This window comes from Colletes latitarsis, chromosome 12 (assembly GCF_051014445.1).
Source record: "Colletes latitarsis isolate SP2378_abdomen chromosome 12, iyColLati1, whole genome shotgun sequence".
In the NCBI taxonomy this organism is placed as follows: Eukaryota; Metazoa; Arthropoda; class Insecta; order Hymenoptera; family Colletidae; genus Colletes; species Colletes latitarsis.
In genome coordinates, this window is record NC_135145.1 from 25,209,309 (window position 1) to 25,226,902 (window position 17,594).

Genomic DNA, 17,594 nt, shown 5'->3' on the forward strand with positions numbered 1-17,594 from the left:
TTTTTAGAACGATTTGAAATTTTTTTTCTTCGTCGAAAAATTTAAGCACCTACCCCCTGTCGGTTTTTCTTGAAAATTCGTTTTTCATTTTTAATAATTTTGTTCGACGCTCAACAGAAAAGTTGTTTAATACTTTTTTGTACATACCTATGGGCTCTACTTTAGAAAAAAGTTTCATTGAAATATATTCACTATTGTAGGAGTTATGGCTGTTTGAAAATTGAACCATTTCTATGGAGTTTTTCTCATTTTGGGGGACCAAGGAACAACTCAGACTATTGTAAAATTTTTCCCAGGGTTAACAGGACATTAAAATTATTTACATAATAATAATTGTATACATAAAAAATTATTAACATTGAAAAGGATGGCTACAGTTCTCTGAAACAAGTTTGGAGAAAGGTAAAAAGTGTTTTTTTCGTTGAGAGAAATTGAGATTGTGTTCTGGGAATATTTAGAAAAATATAAACAAAAGGATGAACAAGCTCTGTGCCCCGTATGTGGGGCAACAGCATGGAAGGGATGGTTTTAATAGAAAAAATGGCTTCGAAGAATGCTAAGGCCGACGAAAAATAACATTCTTAGAAACCGTGGAATTCATTCTTTATTGTTTCATATTTATACACATAATAAGCATACGATTACATCGTATTAGGTACTAGAACATATTATATATATTTATATATATATATATATATATATCGATATATATACATATATATATGTGTGTATGTATGTATGTATATATATCGAGGATTCTGTACAATAAATAAAAACTCTAGAGCATTTTAAACATAACATGGCGTACTCTCTGCGATTGCCGTCGAGTGTACAATAATTTAACGAGTTCCCCATATGTATATCATCATTTTCAAAATACTCGTCGACGGTACAACAGGCAATTCGATTCGAGGATATATATACAGGACACGAGTTTGTTCCTTCGATTTCTCAAACGAATTTCCGTTTAAGGACTCGCACTACACTCGAACGTATTCGTTTACATTCATAAATATATCGAGAAAATGCGTAACTCGCGATAAAATACTTTAATATGTCATCTGTGACGTTGCGAAATGTCGGAACACGTAGTACTACGCTTCGTCGATCGCGTACGTTGCGATATTAGTCGTTTGATGATAAATTTATTTCGAATTAATGAGTCTCTTTCGACTCAGGTCGAATTCCGAATCACGTAGTACTACGTTGAATGGAATTCTCCATTTCTATAGGATTTCATCGTACTGGAAATCACGTAGGACTACGGTGAATTAAATTCTCCATTTCTATAGGATTTCATCGTACTGGAAATCACGTAGTACTACGTTAAATTGAATTCTCCATTTTTATAGGATTTCATCGTACTGAAAATCACGTAGGACTACGGTGAATTAAATTCTCCATTTCTATAGGATTTCATCGTACTGGAAATCACGTAGTACTACGTTCTGTCGATCACGTAGATTATAATATTAATCGTTTGATGATATTTCGAATTATTTCGAATTCACGAGTTTCATTGAACTCAAGTCGAATTCTAAATCACGCAGTACTACGTTTAATAGAATTCCAGATCACGTAGTACTACGTTTGGTGGAATTCTAGACCACGTAGTAGTACGTTCAATGGAATTCCCTATTTATGGGCTGTGTATCTATAGGTTTTATCAATTCTGATTACGTATAAAGACATTTTATCGCATTAAAGATATTTAGATTTTGTTTAGCGATGAACCCCCCAAATTGAATTGATCTTTTCGATCTGGAGTTGCATTAAAAATCACGTAGTACTACGTTGAATTAAATTCCCCATTTCTATAGATGAATTTTATTGATTTTTCATGAATTATGACCACGTCTCAAGAGATTTTATCCCACCAAAAATCACGTAGTTACTACGTTTGATGGAATTCTAGACCACGTAGTACTACGTTAAATGGAATTCCTTATTTATGGGCTGTGTATCTATAGATTTTATCAATTCTGATTACGTATAAAGACATTTTATCACATTAAAGATACTTAGATTTTGTTTGGCGATGAACCCCCCAAAATTAATCGATTTTATCGATCTGGAGTTGCATTAAAAATCACGTAGTACTACGTTGAATTAAATTCCCCATTTCTATAGATGAATTTTATCGATTTTCTATGAATTATGGCCACGTTTCAAGAGATTTTATCCCACCGAAAATCACGTAGAACTACGTTGAATTAAATTCTCCATTTCTCTAGGTAAATTTTATCGATTTTCCATGAATTATGGCCACGTTTCAAGAGATTTCATTCTATCGAAAATCACGTAGTATCACGTTGAATTGAATTCTCCATTTCTCTAGGTAAATTTAATCGATTTTCCATGAATTATGGCCACGTATCAAGAGACTTTATCCCACTGAAATTCACGTAGTACTACGTTGAATTGAATTCTCCATTTCTCTAGGTAAATTTGATCGATTTTCCATGAATTATGGCCACGTATCAAGTGATTTTATCGCACCAAAAATCACGTAGAACTACGTTGAATAGAATTCTCCATTTCTCTACGTAAATTTTATCAATTTTCCATGAATTATGGCCACGTATCAAGAGATTTTATCCCACCAAAAATCACATAGTACTATTTTGAATTAAATTCTTTATTACTCTAGGTAAATTTGATCGATTTTCCATGAATTATGGCCACGTTTCAAGAGATTTTATCCCACCAAAAATCACGTAGTATTACGTTGAATTTAATTCTCCATTTCTCTACGTAAATTTGATCGATTTTCCATGAATTATGGCCACGTATCAAGAGATTTTATCCCACCAAAAATCACGTAGAACTACGTTGAATTGAATTCTCCATTTCTCTAGGTAAATTTGATCGATTTTCCATGAATTATGGCCACGTTTCAAGAGATTTTATCCCACCAAAAATCACGTAGAACTACGTTGAATTGAATTCTCCATTTCTCTAGGTAAATTTTATCAATTTTCCATGAATTATGGCCACGTATCAAGAGATTTTATCCCACCAAAAATCACATAGTACTATTTTGAATTAAATTCTTTATTACTCTAGGTAAATTTGATCGATTTTCCATGAATTATGGCCACGTTTCAAGAGATTTTATCCCACCAAAAATCACGTAGAACTACGTTGAATTGAATTCTCCATTTTTCTACGTAAATTTTATCAATTTTCCATGAATTATGGCCACGTATCAAGTGATTTTATCCCACCAAAAATCACGTAGAACTACGTTGAATTGAATTCTCCATTTCTCTACGTAAATTTTATCAATTTTCCATGAATTATGGCCACGTATCAAGAGATTTTATCCCACCAAAAATCACGTAGTACTACGTTTCCGTTATTCCTTGAAATATCCTTTCACCTAGAATTTATTCGTGCGCAAACCAATCGAGCAATCATCAAACTGCGTCAGCTAGTTGTCTATCAGTCGGTTGTTTTTGATTATACGATTGATTATTTAAATTCGTATAGAAAAATTGGCAAGCATGAAACCTTTACAATATAATTTAGCACGCTCAGAATCGTATAAAAATGGATAGAAAACGCAAGACTGGCAGAATTCAGGGCTTTTATAAAACGATCGCCCCGGACGAATCTCGTTAAGTAGAAAAAGATACGTTCAGCGAGTGAATTTCATCAGCGAGTGCGGTTTGGCCGCTTCGATTCGATCGAATCTTAAGTCGCGTCGACCAGTCGCAACATCTAACAATAAGTTAAACTATTTTACAATCGTACAACGCAGCATTTCTCCCCCGCGAAGGAAATTACGCAGAATTATCGCTAAATCTGTATTTAAAGTCGACATCCTACTACTCTAAATGGGCTCGAGACAGCAGAAAGACGTACAGGATACATTACGAGATTTCAATATTTTCATCGTCGAACGAATATTACAACAAAAGTGAATTTTTCGAGAAGTGAAAATGCCTGTGATATTCGGTTTGAATTATAATAATTACGGTTCTTGAGATTCGATTATTAATGGAGGAGGTGATCCACACTTTTCTACGTTGAAAATATTTTTTAAAAATAAATATACCAGTAATCGACACGTTAAAATTATGATACGATTATTTACTACAATGTGCAATTATTGCAAAGCAAGTGGTTAATTTAATTTTGATTAAAACTCTGAAATTCGATATTTGAGATGTGTTGATTACTGATACGTTTGGTTAATTGATTATTGCGTCGACAGAAACGTTGTGAGATTGCTATTATTTTGTTAAATCCACGAACTGAGACACAGAGAACATGCACTTCTATCTAACGTGACTAATGCTCACGAGAAGCTCGTTTCTTTTTGAACAAGGATTACCATTGCTGAAAGAGTTGGTTCTCACGTAGCGAGATTAACTCTTTCAGCACAGCGTTATCTGACGTCGAGGATATTTCCAGATGAATTTCATTCTCATTCTTCATTTAAATCCGGCCATCGTGCTCTGAGATTTCCTCTTGTTACGAAAAGTATAACCATTCTGCTTATACAGGGTGTACGGTTACGGAAAAATTTCAATAGGAGATTCTAGGAGCCAAAATAAGGTGAAAATTAAGAATACTAATTTGTTGATTGAGGCTTCGTTAAAAAGTTATAGAAATATTTGTATATTTTTGGTAAAGAATTTTTTTCTCGAAAGTACGTAGGATTTTGGGGGTATGTGTAATAATCAGAAATGATTGAAATTGACCCCTGAAAATGACAATAATTTTTTCAGATTGATTTGAATCATATGAAATCTTAGGGGAATCATTCATTCATGATCAGACATTATATTTTCAGTAATTAATTTTTTTCTTGAAAATTAGTGAGATTTTGGGGGTATGTGTAATGACCAAAAATGGTTGAAATTTACCCCTGCAGACAAAAGTATTTTTTTTAGAACGATTTGAAATTTTTTTTTTTCGATTCGAAAAATTTCACATCTTCTCGAATTTTTTTCTAGGAAATGAGTAAGATTTTGGGGGTATGACTCTTCACAAAAAATAATTATAATTGGCCCCTGTAGCCAAAAGTATTTTTTTTAGAACGATTTGAAATTTTTTTTTTTCGATTCGAAAAATTTCACATCTTCTCGAATTTTTTTCTAGAAACTGGGTAGAATTTCGGGGGTATGACTCTTCACAAAAAATAATTATAATTGGCCCCTGTAGCCAAAAGTATTTTTTTTAGAACGATTTGAAAAAATTTTTTTTTGATTCGAAAAATTTTACATCTTTTCGAATTTTTTTCTAGAAACTGGGTCGAATTTCGGGGGTATGACTCTTCACAAAAAATAATTGTAATTGACCCCTCTAGCCAAAAATATTTTTTTTAGAACGATTTGAAACTTTTCAATTTTGCCAAAAAATTTAGGCACCTACCCCCTGTCGATTTTTCTTAAAACTTGGTTTTTCATTTTTAGTAATTTTGTTTGATACCCAACAGAAAAGTTGTTTAATACTTTTTTGTAGGTATCCATGAACTCTACTTTCTCCCAAAATTTCAATCCAATATATTCACTATTATAGGAGTTATGGCAGTTTGAAAATTGGAAAAGTTTTATGGGGTTTTTCTAACTTTACGGGGTCAAGGAACAACTTTTTCAACATTATTAAAATTTCTGCATATTCTCAACCAAAATACGCGTCGTTTGGCTTTTTGAACAATAAAATCGTCCAATCCGTTCAGAAGTTATGATGTTTTAAAGATTCGATTGAAATTTCTGGGGAACCATTTTTGGTCTCAAATTAGATTTTCATTTAGGAATTTTTTTCTCGAAACTGGGTAGAATTTTGGGGGTATGTCTAATGACCAAAAATTACTGTAATCGACTCCTGCAACTGAAAATAATTTTTTTAGGACGATTTGAAAAATTTGTTTTTCGTCAAAAAATTTCTGTACCTACTTGAATTTTTTTCTCGAAAAGGGGTAGGATTTCAGGGGTATGTGTATTCACCAAAAATGATTGCAATTTACCCCTGTAACTAAATATAATTTTTTTAATACGATTTGAAATTTTTTAATTTCGTCTAAAAATTTCCCCACCTTCTGGAATTTTTTTCTCGAAAAGGGGTAGGATTTCAGGGGTATGTGTATTCACCAAAAATGATTGCAATTTACCCCTGTAACTAAATATAATTTTTTTAATACGATTTGAAATTTCTTAATTTCGTTTAAAAATTTCCCCACCTTCTGGAATTTTTTTCTCGAAAAGGGGTAGGATTTCAGGGGTATGTGTATTCACCAAAAATGATTGCAATTTACCCCTGTAACTAAATATAATTTTTTTAATACGATTTGAAATTTCTTAATTTCGTTTAAAAATTTCCCCACCTTCTGGAATTTTTTTCTCGAAAAGGGGTAGGATTTCAGGGGTATGTGTATTCACCAAAAATGATTGCAATTTACCCCTGTAACTAAATATAATTTTTCCAAAACGATTTGAAACTTTTCAATTTCACCGAAAAATTTAGGCACCTACCCTCTGTCGATTTTTCTTAAAAATTAGTTTTTCATTTTTGATAATTTTATTTGTCGTCCTACAAAAAATTTGTCTAATACTTTTTTGTAGGTACTTATGAGCTCTACTTCAGAAAAAAGTTTCATTGAAATATATTCACTATTACAGGAGTTATAGCTGTTTGAAAATTGAATCATTTTTATGGGGTTTTTCTAACATTATGGGGTCAAGGAACAACTTTTCAAATATTTTTATAATTTCTACATATTCTACACTAAAATACGCGGCGATTGGCTTTTCGAACATTAAAATCGTCCAATCCGTTCAGGAGTTATGACATTTTAAAGATTCGTATGAAATTTAAGTGAAACATATCAATGTATGGTCAGACATTTTCAGTAAGGAATTTTTTTCTCAAAATTGGATAGAATTTCGAGGGTATGTGTGTCCACCAAAAATTATTGTAATCGACTTCTGCAACTGAAAATATTTTTTTCAGAACGATTTGAAAAATTTGTTTTTCGTCAAAAAATTTCAGCGGCTACCTGAATTTTTTTCTCGAAAAGGGGTAGGAATTCGGGGGTATGTGTATTCACCAAAAATGATTGCAATTTACCCCTGTAACTAAATATAATTTTTTTTAACACGATTTTAAATTTTTTAGTTTCGTCTAAAAATTTCCCCACCTTCTGGAATTTTTTTCTCGAAAAGGGGTAGGATTTCAGGGGTATGTTTATTCACCAAAAATGATTGCAATTGACCCCTGTAACTACATGTAATTTTTTTAACACGATTTTAAATTTTTTAGTTTCGTCTAAAAATTTTAGTATCTTCTGGAATTTTTTTCTCGAAAAGGGGTAGGAATTCGAGGGTATGTGTATTCACCAAAAATGATTGCAATTTACCCCTGTAACTAAATATAATTTTTTTAACACGATTTGAAATTTTTTAATTTCGTTTAAAAATTTCCCCACTTTCTGAAATTTTTTTCTCAAAATTGGATAGAATTTCGAGGTTATGTGTATCCACCAAAAATGATCGTACTTTACCCCCGCAATCAAAAATAATTTTTCCCGAGCGATTTAAAACCTTTCAATTTCACCAAAGAATTCAAACACCCCCAGTCGATTTTTCTCAAAAATTCGTTTCCGATTTTTACTAATTTTATTTAACGCCCTATAGAAAAGTTGTCTAATACTTTTTTGTGATCGATGTCTCCCTTGTTGGATTCTTCCTCGAGCCACAAAAGTGTCACGATTATTCAAAATAATGTTTCGAGTTCGTTTCACTTTGAATGAGGATTCACCCTTCCAAGAAAAACTCTGCATAACCTAAAGAGTTATCTAAACGTGACTCAGGACCAAATGCAGCCACAGTGCTCGATGGATCGGAATTATATCAACGTGGATTGGAAGCAACAGCCTTCGAACGACCCCCTCGAACGACTCGCGTTCTTCGTTCGACGAGATCTCCATTACGATTGCGTCCAGACCTCCGCCATTGCAAGGGCCACGCCAGATCGTTAGTTGCGTCGGCAATTAAGGTCATTCTTCCGCGATCAAAAGAGTACCTCAGAGTACTGATATCGATCCACGTCGTTGAAGACCGTTTCACGACAGATGCTCCCTGAAAACCACCCCCTCGCGTCGATTCGCGACTCGAGCAGCTCCCCTGAAACTGGAGGAATAAACCTACCCGTAGGTGTCTCTCGTTAAAATCCCTGAACCTGACAGAGAACGCGATTCTCGAAGGTTCAACCGATAAATCAGTTTGCTTATTTCGCCGCGATTACTTGTGTCGACTACCAGGAAACGAGGAGGACGCTGGAGGACAGGACACTCATCAACGTCACCCAGCCGATCAGCTCGAAGGATCCCCTTCTCCAGGGGGCGTAGTTCACGCAGGTCTCACGGATGTTGGCGACGTTCAACCCCCGGCGACCGAGCAGGTTGTGGACGCCGCGTTTGTCGCTCTTTTGGAGGATGTGCTCACGCGCCAGCAGCAGAGAGTACAGCTGATTGTCTGGTCGACCTGAGCAGAAGGTCAGCACCATGTCAGAGGCCACTGCCTTCATCACGTGGACCTTTCCAGTGAACTGGTTGTACTGTCTGTCTCTCGAACTCGCCAGCGTCCCTGTTGACATCAATCGAATCATTCTGTTAGAGATATACAGGGTGTTTGACCGTGGAGGGAATTTTAGAGGTCAAAATAAGGCGAAAGTGAAGAATAGTAATTTCTTGACTGAGGCTTTGTAAGGCAGTTATTGACGTTCAAAGTTTCACCAGTAATGAATTTTTTTCTCGAAAATGGGTAGGATTTTGGGGGTATGTATGATGACCGAAAATGATTGTAATTGACCCTTACAATTAAACGTAATTTTTTTTAAACGATTCGAAATTTTTTAATTTTGTCAACAAATTTGTCCAACTTCGTGAATTTTTTCTTAAATATTCGTTTTTCGTTTTTAGTAATTCTGTTTGACGATCTACAGAAAAGTTGTTTAATACTTTTTTGTTGGTACCCATGAGCTCTACTTCCTCCCAAAATTTCAATCCAATATATTCACCACTGTAGGAGTTATGCCTGTTTGAAAATTGAACTATTTTTAGAAGGTTTTTCTCACTTTACGGGGTTATAGACCAATTTCTTGAATATTTTTAAAATTTCTACATATTCTCCACTAAAATACGCGTCGTTTGGCTTTTTAAACATTAAAATCGCCCAATCCGTTCAGAAGTTATGACGTTTTAAAGATACGCATGAAATACTATTTTCAGCTTGCAATTATATTTTCGTAAAGGAATTTTTTTCTCGAAAATGGGTAGGATTTCGGGGGTATGTATGATGACCGAAAATGATTGTAATTGACCCTTACAATTAAACGTAATTTTTTTTAAACGATTCGAAATTTTTTAATTTTGTCAACATAATTTGTCCAACTTCGTGAATTTTTTTCTCGAAACTGGGGAGGATTTCGAGGGTATGGGTAATGACCAAGAATATTTGTAATTGACCCCTGCAATCGAAAACAATTTTTCACGAGTGATTTTAAATTTTTCAATTTCACCAAAAAATTCAGTGTCGATTTTTCTTAAATATTCGTTTTTCGTTTTTAGTAATTCTGTTTGACGATCTACAGAAAAGTTGTTTAATACTTTTTTGTTGGTACCCATGAGCTCTACTTCCTCCCAAAATTTCAATCCAATATATTCACCACTGTAGGAGTTATGCCTGTTTGAAAATTGGGCCATTTTTATAAGGTTTTTCTCACTTTACGGAGTTATAGACCAATTTCTTGAATATTTTTAAAATTTCTACATATTCTCCACTAAAATACGCGTCGTTTGGCTTTTTAAACATTAAAATCGCCCAATCGGTTCAGAAGTTATAACGTTTTAAAGATACGCATGAAATACTATTTTCAGCTTGCAATTATATTTTCGCAAAGGAATTTTTTTATCGAAAATGGGTAGGATTTTGGGGGTATGTATGATGACCGAAAATGATTGTAATTGACCCTTACAATTAAACGTAATTTTTTTTAAACGATTCGAAATTTTTTAATTTTGTCAACATAATTTGTCCAACTTCGTGAATTTTTTTCTCGAAACTGGGGAGGATTTCGAGGGCATGGGTAATGACCAAGAATATTTGTAATTGACCCCTGCAATCGAAAACAATTTTTCCCGAGTGATTTTAAATTTTTCAATTTCACCAAAAAATTCAGTGTCGATTTTTCTTAAATATTCGTTTTTCATTTTTAGTAATTCTGTTTGATGATCTACAGAAAAGTTGTTTAATACTTTTTTGTTGGTACCCATGAGCTCTACTTCCTCCCAAAATTTCAATCCAATATATTCACCACTGTAGGAGTTATGCCTGTTTGAAAATTGAACTATTTTTAGAAGGTTTTTCTCACTTTACGGGGTTATGGAACAACTTCTTGAATATTTTTAGAATTTCTACAGATTCTCCACTAAAATACGCGTCGTTTGGCTTTTTAAACATTAAAATCGCCCAATCGGTTCAGAAGTTATGACGTTTTAAAGATACGCATGAAATACTATTTTCAGCTTGCAATTATATTTTCGCAAAGGAATTTTTTTCTCGAAAATGCGTAGGATTTCGAGGATACGTCTAATGACCAAAAACGATTGTAATTGACCCCTCTAGCTAAAAATAATTTTTTTAGAACGATTCGAAATTTTTTTTTTCGCTGAGAAATTTAGGCACCTACCCCCTGTCGATTTTTCTTAAAAATTCGTTTTTCATTTTTAGTAATTTCATTTGACGTCCTACAAAAAAGTTGTCTAATACTTTTTTGTAGGTATCCATGAACTCTACTTTCTCCCAAAATTTCAATCCAATATATTCACTATTATAGGAGTTATGGCAGTTTGAAAATTGGAAAAGTCTTATGAGGTTTTTGTAATTTTACGGGGTCAAGGAACAACTTTTTCAACATTATTAAAATTTCTGCATATTCTTCGCCAAAATACGCGTCGTTTGGGTTTTTAAACATTAAAATCGTCCAATCCGTTCATAAGTTATGGCGTTTCAAAGATTCGAATGAAATTTTGAGGTAATATTTCTGGCCTGAAGTTATATTTTTGGTAAGGAATTTTTTTCTCGAAAATGGTTAGGATTTCGGGGTTATGTCTATTCACCAAAAATGATTGTAATTGACGCCCACAGCTAACAATATTTTTTTTAGAACGATTTGAAATATTTTGATTTCGTCGAAAAATTTCAGCACCTTCTCGAATTTTTTTCTCGAAAGTGGGTAGGATTTCGGGGATATGACTCTTCACCAAAAATGATTGTAATTGACCCCTGCAATCAAAAATAATTTTTTCAAAACGATTTGAAATATTTTAATTTTGTCGAAAAATTTCTCACTTTATCGAATTTTTTTCTAGAAAGTGGGTAGGAATTTGGGGGTATGTGTAATCACCAAAACTGGTTGTATTTGACCCTAGAAACTAGAAATAATTTTTTTAGAAAGATTCAATCTTTTTTTTTTCGCCGAGAAATTTAGATCCATCCCCTTTAAATTCTCCTTAAAAATTAGTTTTTCTTTTTTGATAATTTTATTTGACGCCCTACAGAAAAATTGTCTAATACTTTCTTGTAGGTACCCATGAGCTCTACTTCAGAAAAAAGTTTCATTGAAATATATTCACTATTATAGAAACTATGGCTGTTTGAAAATTGAACCATTTCTTTGGGGTTTTTCTTATTTTGCGGTGCAAAGGATCAACTTTTCTGATATTTTTAAAATTTCTACATATTCTACACTAAAATACGCGGCGTTTGGCTTTTTGAACATTAAAATCGTCCAACTCATTCAAAAGTTATGACGTTTTAAAGATTTGCATGAAATTTCAGGGAACCATTTTTGATCTCACATTAAATTTTCAGTAAGGAATTTTTTTCTCGAAAATGCGTAGGATTTCGAGGGTATATATAATGACCAAAAATGCTTGCAATTGACCCCTAAAACTAAAAGTAATTTTTCCAAGGCGATTCGAAAGTCTTTTTTTTCACCCAAAACTTTCAGCACTTACTCGAATTTTTTCCTCGAAAATGGGTAGGATTTCGGAAGTATGTGTATTCACCAAAAATGATTGTAATTGACCCCCGTAACCGAAAATAATTTTTCCAGAACAATTTCAAATTTTTTGAATTCAATTGTTAATAACTGTTTAACGAAACCTGAACTAAAATATTGATATTCTTGATTAATTTTAATGGGAGATTCTAGAGGCCAAAATAAGACGAAAATCAAGAATACCAATTTGTTGATGGATGCTTCGTTAAAAAGTTATTAACAATTGCGCCTGTCGATACGCAACCTGAGAGCCACTATTGCGCCACCACAGACGCAACTGTTAATAACTTTTCAACGAAGCCTCCATCAACAAATTGCTATTCTTCATTTTCGTCTTATTTTGGCCTCCAGAATCCCCCATTAAAATTTTTCCCAGCGTTGGCCGGTGAAGTTTGTGAACAAAATATAAAATATAAAATTCTTTGCTTTGCAAGATGCTGGAAATGCAAGAGAATTGTGTAAAAAATTGTTAAAGCAAAGTAAGAATCGACGAACGAAACAAAGATGGGGTTGTTCGTGTGGTCCCATTTAATTACGGATGTGGGGAACAGGGACGAAGGGTGGCGGGAGAACCGACACGCGATCATCGAGGCGAGAAATAATTTTTGGAAAAGCCCCTCGGTGGTTCCTGTTCCTTTTTTTAATTCCGCAGCCCTATTCTTCCCGCCGATTCCTCGACGCCACGAACGCTGGCACAATGCATCGCGAATCAAGATCTGTCGAAGCTCTTTTCAAACCCCCCACTCCTCGTTCGATTCTGAACACGAAATTTGTCGCGTCAAGTTATGCTCCCTCGCGTCGTTCCTCGTTGCTGGAATACGTTTATTTCACGAGTTCCACCGGTGTTTGTAAAATGGAACGAGGCGTTCGCTCTCGATCCGATTATGGGGAATAAATTGCGTCCCCGGTCGTTTCAAATGGAAGACGGGCCTCGAAACTTCGCTGAAATAGGAGTTGATCGAACGAATGGGACATTAATATTAATATTAACGTGCTTGTAATTATCGAATGGAGGGCGAAGAATTATTTAACACGTTCACTAAGGTTTGGCGGGAATTTTTAATACTTTTTGTATTTGCGAGATTTACATTTGAAGACACTATGGCGTTTAGCTATATTTATCACAAATCGAAAGTGAATTTTTAAGAAAAATCGATAGGGGTGACTTTTCGACGAAAAAAAAAATTTCGAATCGTTTTGGAAAAATTATTTTTAGTTGCAGGGGTCAATTATAATCATTTATGGTCGATAGACATATCCTCGAAATCCTAACCAATTTCGAGAAAAAAATTCATTATTGAAAATCTAATTAGGCGCCAAAATTTTTCGACGAAAAAATTTTGCAGATCGTTCTGAAAAAATTATTTTTAGTTACAGGGGACAATTACAAGCATTTTTGGTGAATAGACATATATTCGAAATCCTACCCACGTTCGAGAAAAAAATTCATTACTGAAAATATAATTTCAGGCCAGAAATATATCCCATGTGAATCTTTAAAATACCATAACTTTTGAACGGATTGGACGATTTTAATGTTCGAAAAGCCAAACGCCGCGTATTTTAGTGTACAATATATACAAATTCTAAAAATATTAGAAAACTTGTTCCTTGACCCCTTAAAATGAGAAAAACCCAATAAAAATGGATCAATTTTCAAACAGCCATAACTCCTATAATAGTAAATATATTTCATTGAAACTTTTTTCTGAAGTAGAGCTCGCAGGTACCTACAAAAAAGTATTAAACAACTTTTCTGTAGGACGTTAAGCAAAATTACTAAAAATGGAAAACTAATTTTTAAGAAAAATTGACAGAGGGTGCCTAAATTTTTCGACGAAAAAAAAAATTTCGAATCGTTTTGGAAAAATTATTTTTGATTGCAGGGGGCAATTACAATCATTTTCGGTCATTACATATACCCCTGAATTCCTCCCCAATTTCGAGAAAAAAATTCATTACTGAAAATATAATTTCAGGCCAGAAATATATCCCATGTGAATCTTTAAAATACCATAACTTTTGAACGGATTGGACGATTTTAATGTTCGAAAAGCCAAACGCCGCGTATTTTAGTGTACAATATATACAAATTCTAAAAATATTAGAAAACTTGTTCCTTGACCCTCTAAAATGAGAAAAACCCCATAAAAATGGATCATTTTTCAAACAGCCATAACTCCTATAATAGTGAATATATTTAAATGAAACTTTTTTCTGAAGTAGAGCTCGCAGGTACCTACAAAAAAGTATTAAACAACTTTTCTGTAGGACGTCAAGCAAAATTACTAAAAATGGAAAACTAATTTTTAAGAAAAATCGACAAGAGGGTAGGTGCCTAAATTTTTCGACGAAAAAAAAAATTTCGAATCGTTATGGAAAAATTATTTTTGATTGCAGGTGGCAATTACAATCATTTTCGGTCAATAGATATACCCCTGAATTCCTCCCCAATTTCGAGAAAAAAATTCATTACTGAAAATATAATTTCAGGCCAGAAATATATCCCATGTGAATCTTTAAAACACCATAACTTTTGAACGGATTGGACGATTTTAATGTTCGAAAAGCCAAACGCCGCGTATTTTAGTGTAGAATATGTAGCAATTTTAAAAATATTCGAAAAGTTGTTCTTTGACCTCGTAATGTTAGAAAAACCCCAAAAAAATGCTTCAATTTTCAAACAGCCATAATTCCTACAATAGTGAATATATTTCAATGAAACTTTTTTCTAAAGTAGAGCCCATAGGTATCTACAAAAAAGTATTAAACAACTTTTCTGTAGGACGTCAAGCAAAATTACTAAAAATGGAAAACTAATTTTTAAGAAAAATCGACAGAGGGTGCCTAAATTTTTCGACGAAAAAAAAAATTTCGAATCGTTTTGGAAAAATTATTTTTGATTGCAGGGGGCAATTACAATCATTTTCGGTCATTACATATACCCCTGAATTCCTCCCCAATTTCGAGAAAAAAATTCATTACTGAAAATATAATTTCAGGCAAGAAATGATTCCATGCGAATCTTTAAAACACCATAACTTTTGAACGGATTGGACGATTTTAATGTTCAAAAAGCCAAACGCCGCGTATTTTAGTGTACAATAGATACAAATTCTAAAAATATTAGAAAACTTGTTCCTTGACCCCTTAAAATGAGAAAAACCCAATAAAAATGGATCAATTTTCAAACAGCCATAACTCCTATAATAGTGAATATATTTCATTGAAACTTTTTTCTGAAGTAGAGCTCGCAGGTACCTACAAAAAAGTATTAAACAACTTTTCTGTAGGACGTCAAGCAAAATTACTAAAAATGGAAAACTAATTTTTAAGAAAAATCGACAGAGGGTAGGTGCCTAAATTTTTCGACGAAAAAAAAAATTTCGAATCGTTTTGGAAAAATTATTTTTGATTGCAGGGGGCAATTACAATCATTTTTGGTCATTACATATACCCCTGAATTCCTCCCCAATTTCGAGAAAAAAATTCATTACTGAAAATATAATTTCAGGCCAGAAATATATCCCATGTGAATCTTTAAAACACCATAACTTTTGAACGGATTGGACGATTTTAATGTTCGAAAAGCCAAACGCCGCGTATTTTAGTGTACAATATATAAAAATTCTAAAAATATTAGAAAACTTGTTCCTTGACCCCCTAAAATCAGAAAACCCCCATAAAAATGGATCAATTTTGAAACAGCCATAACTCCTACAATAGTGAATACATTTCAATGAAACTTTTTTCTGAAGTAGAGCTCACAGGTACCTACAAAAAAGTATTAAACAACTTTTCCATACAGCGCCAACCAAATTTATTAAAAATGAAAAACAAATTTTAGAAAAATCGAGAGGGGGTAAATTCGATAAAATTAAAAAATAGACACACAACCTATACATTTCGAAAATAATACATCCCAAAAATAAAAAGTAATCCCCATCCCAGTTGTATCGCGACAGATACTCTGACAGTATCTGTAATAATAAATATTTGGCAGTAGAAATTATCGCAAAATGCAAAAATATCGTTTCTATTTCTCTCAACGAATTTCACGCGTTTGAACAATGGCTACAATTAATTCCATGCTATTATACGTCAATATCTTCGAACTAGTGACCATTTACACAGCGAAACAGTTTAATGGACGGCGCTGCAATATTGCGATGGGATGTCGACGTTATTGCGATTGGCACGTACTAGACGCGTGACAGTCATTTTCCATACTAATAACGCGTTACGTTTTATCCGTAATACGTGCCGACATCGGCGATAATGCAGTCGCGATATTATTTTTAAAACCATATATGTAAACGTTCCAATAATTCTCAACATCTGTCAGAGAAACCTACGTTTTCCAGTGCCATTATTATTACACAAAAACCTTCAATAGTATCATGAATCAAGCACGACGACAATCACGATAAATTCACCTGTTCATTTAATTCAAAAATTACAAACGCACGTACAAAATTTACTTTTCAAAATTCATGAAAAATTACAAAATTCTCTATTCTTCTCCTCGATATTCTTGACAAAGTCAGAAACTAACAATACTTCCTCGAAAATGTGAAAAACGAAATAAATGGAACGATTCGTTTAAAAAATATCAAGGTAAGAAGTTATTAAAATTGTTTGGTATTTACCAAACCGATTCTAGTGTTCCAAACGATCTCGTAAAATCTAATTTTTCGACGATCTGTTTAAAAAATAATCGAGGTAAGAAATTGTTGGAATATTTTCGAGCGCCAGTGAATGAAATTCACCGAAACCAAGTCGAAAAGTTTGTGGAGGGTCCGCAGAATTTCTGGATTCGCCGTTTTTACCGTTTTGCTGAGAGCTGGAAATCCAGACGCCTGGTTTCCTGGAGATGTCCGGTATCCGGAAGGTGTATTCGAGATTTCCAGCCTCCTCGGTCCATAAAAGCTTCAGCGAGGAGTACTCGAGTGCCCGCAGCTTGACAATCGGACAGGAATCGACGATGTACGATCCGCTTACAGGCTTCAGCGGGTCGATTTTGTGCTCCAAAACTTCCACCACGTACCATTTGCCCATTATCTGGAATTAAAATAAGCACAGCTATGGATTTATTGCGTCCACGTTCGACGAGAAGCTTTGATCGAAACTTACGCGACATTTCGAGAATCAAATGACATTTTAATAATCAACAGTGTCTTAAAAGGGATTCTAAAGGAACTATAACATTGTTGAATTTGTATAATATATTGTATAAATTGTATAAATTGTGTAAATTGTATTGAATACGAATGTTATTTTTGAGGGGAGATGAGACTTTGCGTGTTAAAAATAGTTAAACTTTGGGCGCGTGCAGTTCTGAAACTACTAGTGTTTTTGTCATAATTGAGGTATTGTCAGAAGCAGTGAATCTTCCCCTTTGAAATGGCTTTTGGTTTCCGTCGATCGGACTTTCCGTTTCGGAGATATAGTAATTTATGTAAAAGGTAATTTTTCAAAATCCGCCGTTTCTCGCTATTGATGCGTATTAAAAATAGTTAAAC

At 33.7% G+C, this 17,594-nt stretch overlaps 2 protein-coding genes across 3 annotated transcripts in view; one reads left to right on the plus strand and one right to left on the minus strand.

Annotated features, from left to right (window-relative positions):
- Window positions 1-17,594, minus strand: part of LOC143348962 (uncharacterized) — a 438,943-nt gene that overhangs the window by 335,454 nt on the left and 85,895 nt on the right. The window contains exons 2-3 of one of the 2 annotated variants that reach the window (XM_076779761.1): window positions 16,902-17,133; window positions 8,267-8,594 (exon numbers count right to left, since the gene is read on the minus strand). In XM_076779761.1, coding sequence (XP_076635876.1) covers window positions 8,267-8,594; window positions 16,902-17,133 — 560 coding nt within the window. Of the gene's footprint in view, window positions 1-596; window positions 8,595-16,901; window positions 17,134-17,594 lie in introns of those variants that run through there. The other variant, XM_076779759.1, reaches the window with a different exon arrangement.
- Muted (biogenesis of lysosome-related organelles complex 1 subunit 5) overlaps window positions 1-17,594 on the plus strand; it is a 137,029-nt gene that overhangs the window by 7,467 nt on the left and 111,968 nt on the right. The window lies entirely within an intron of this gene.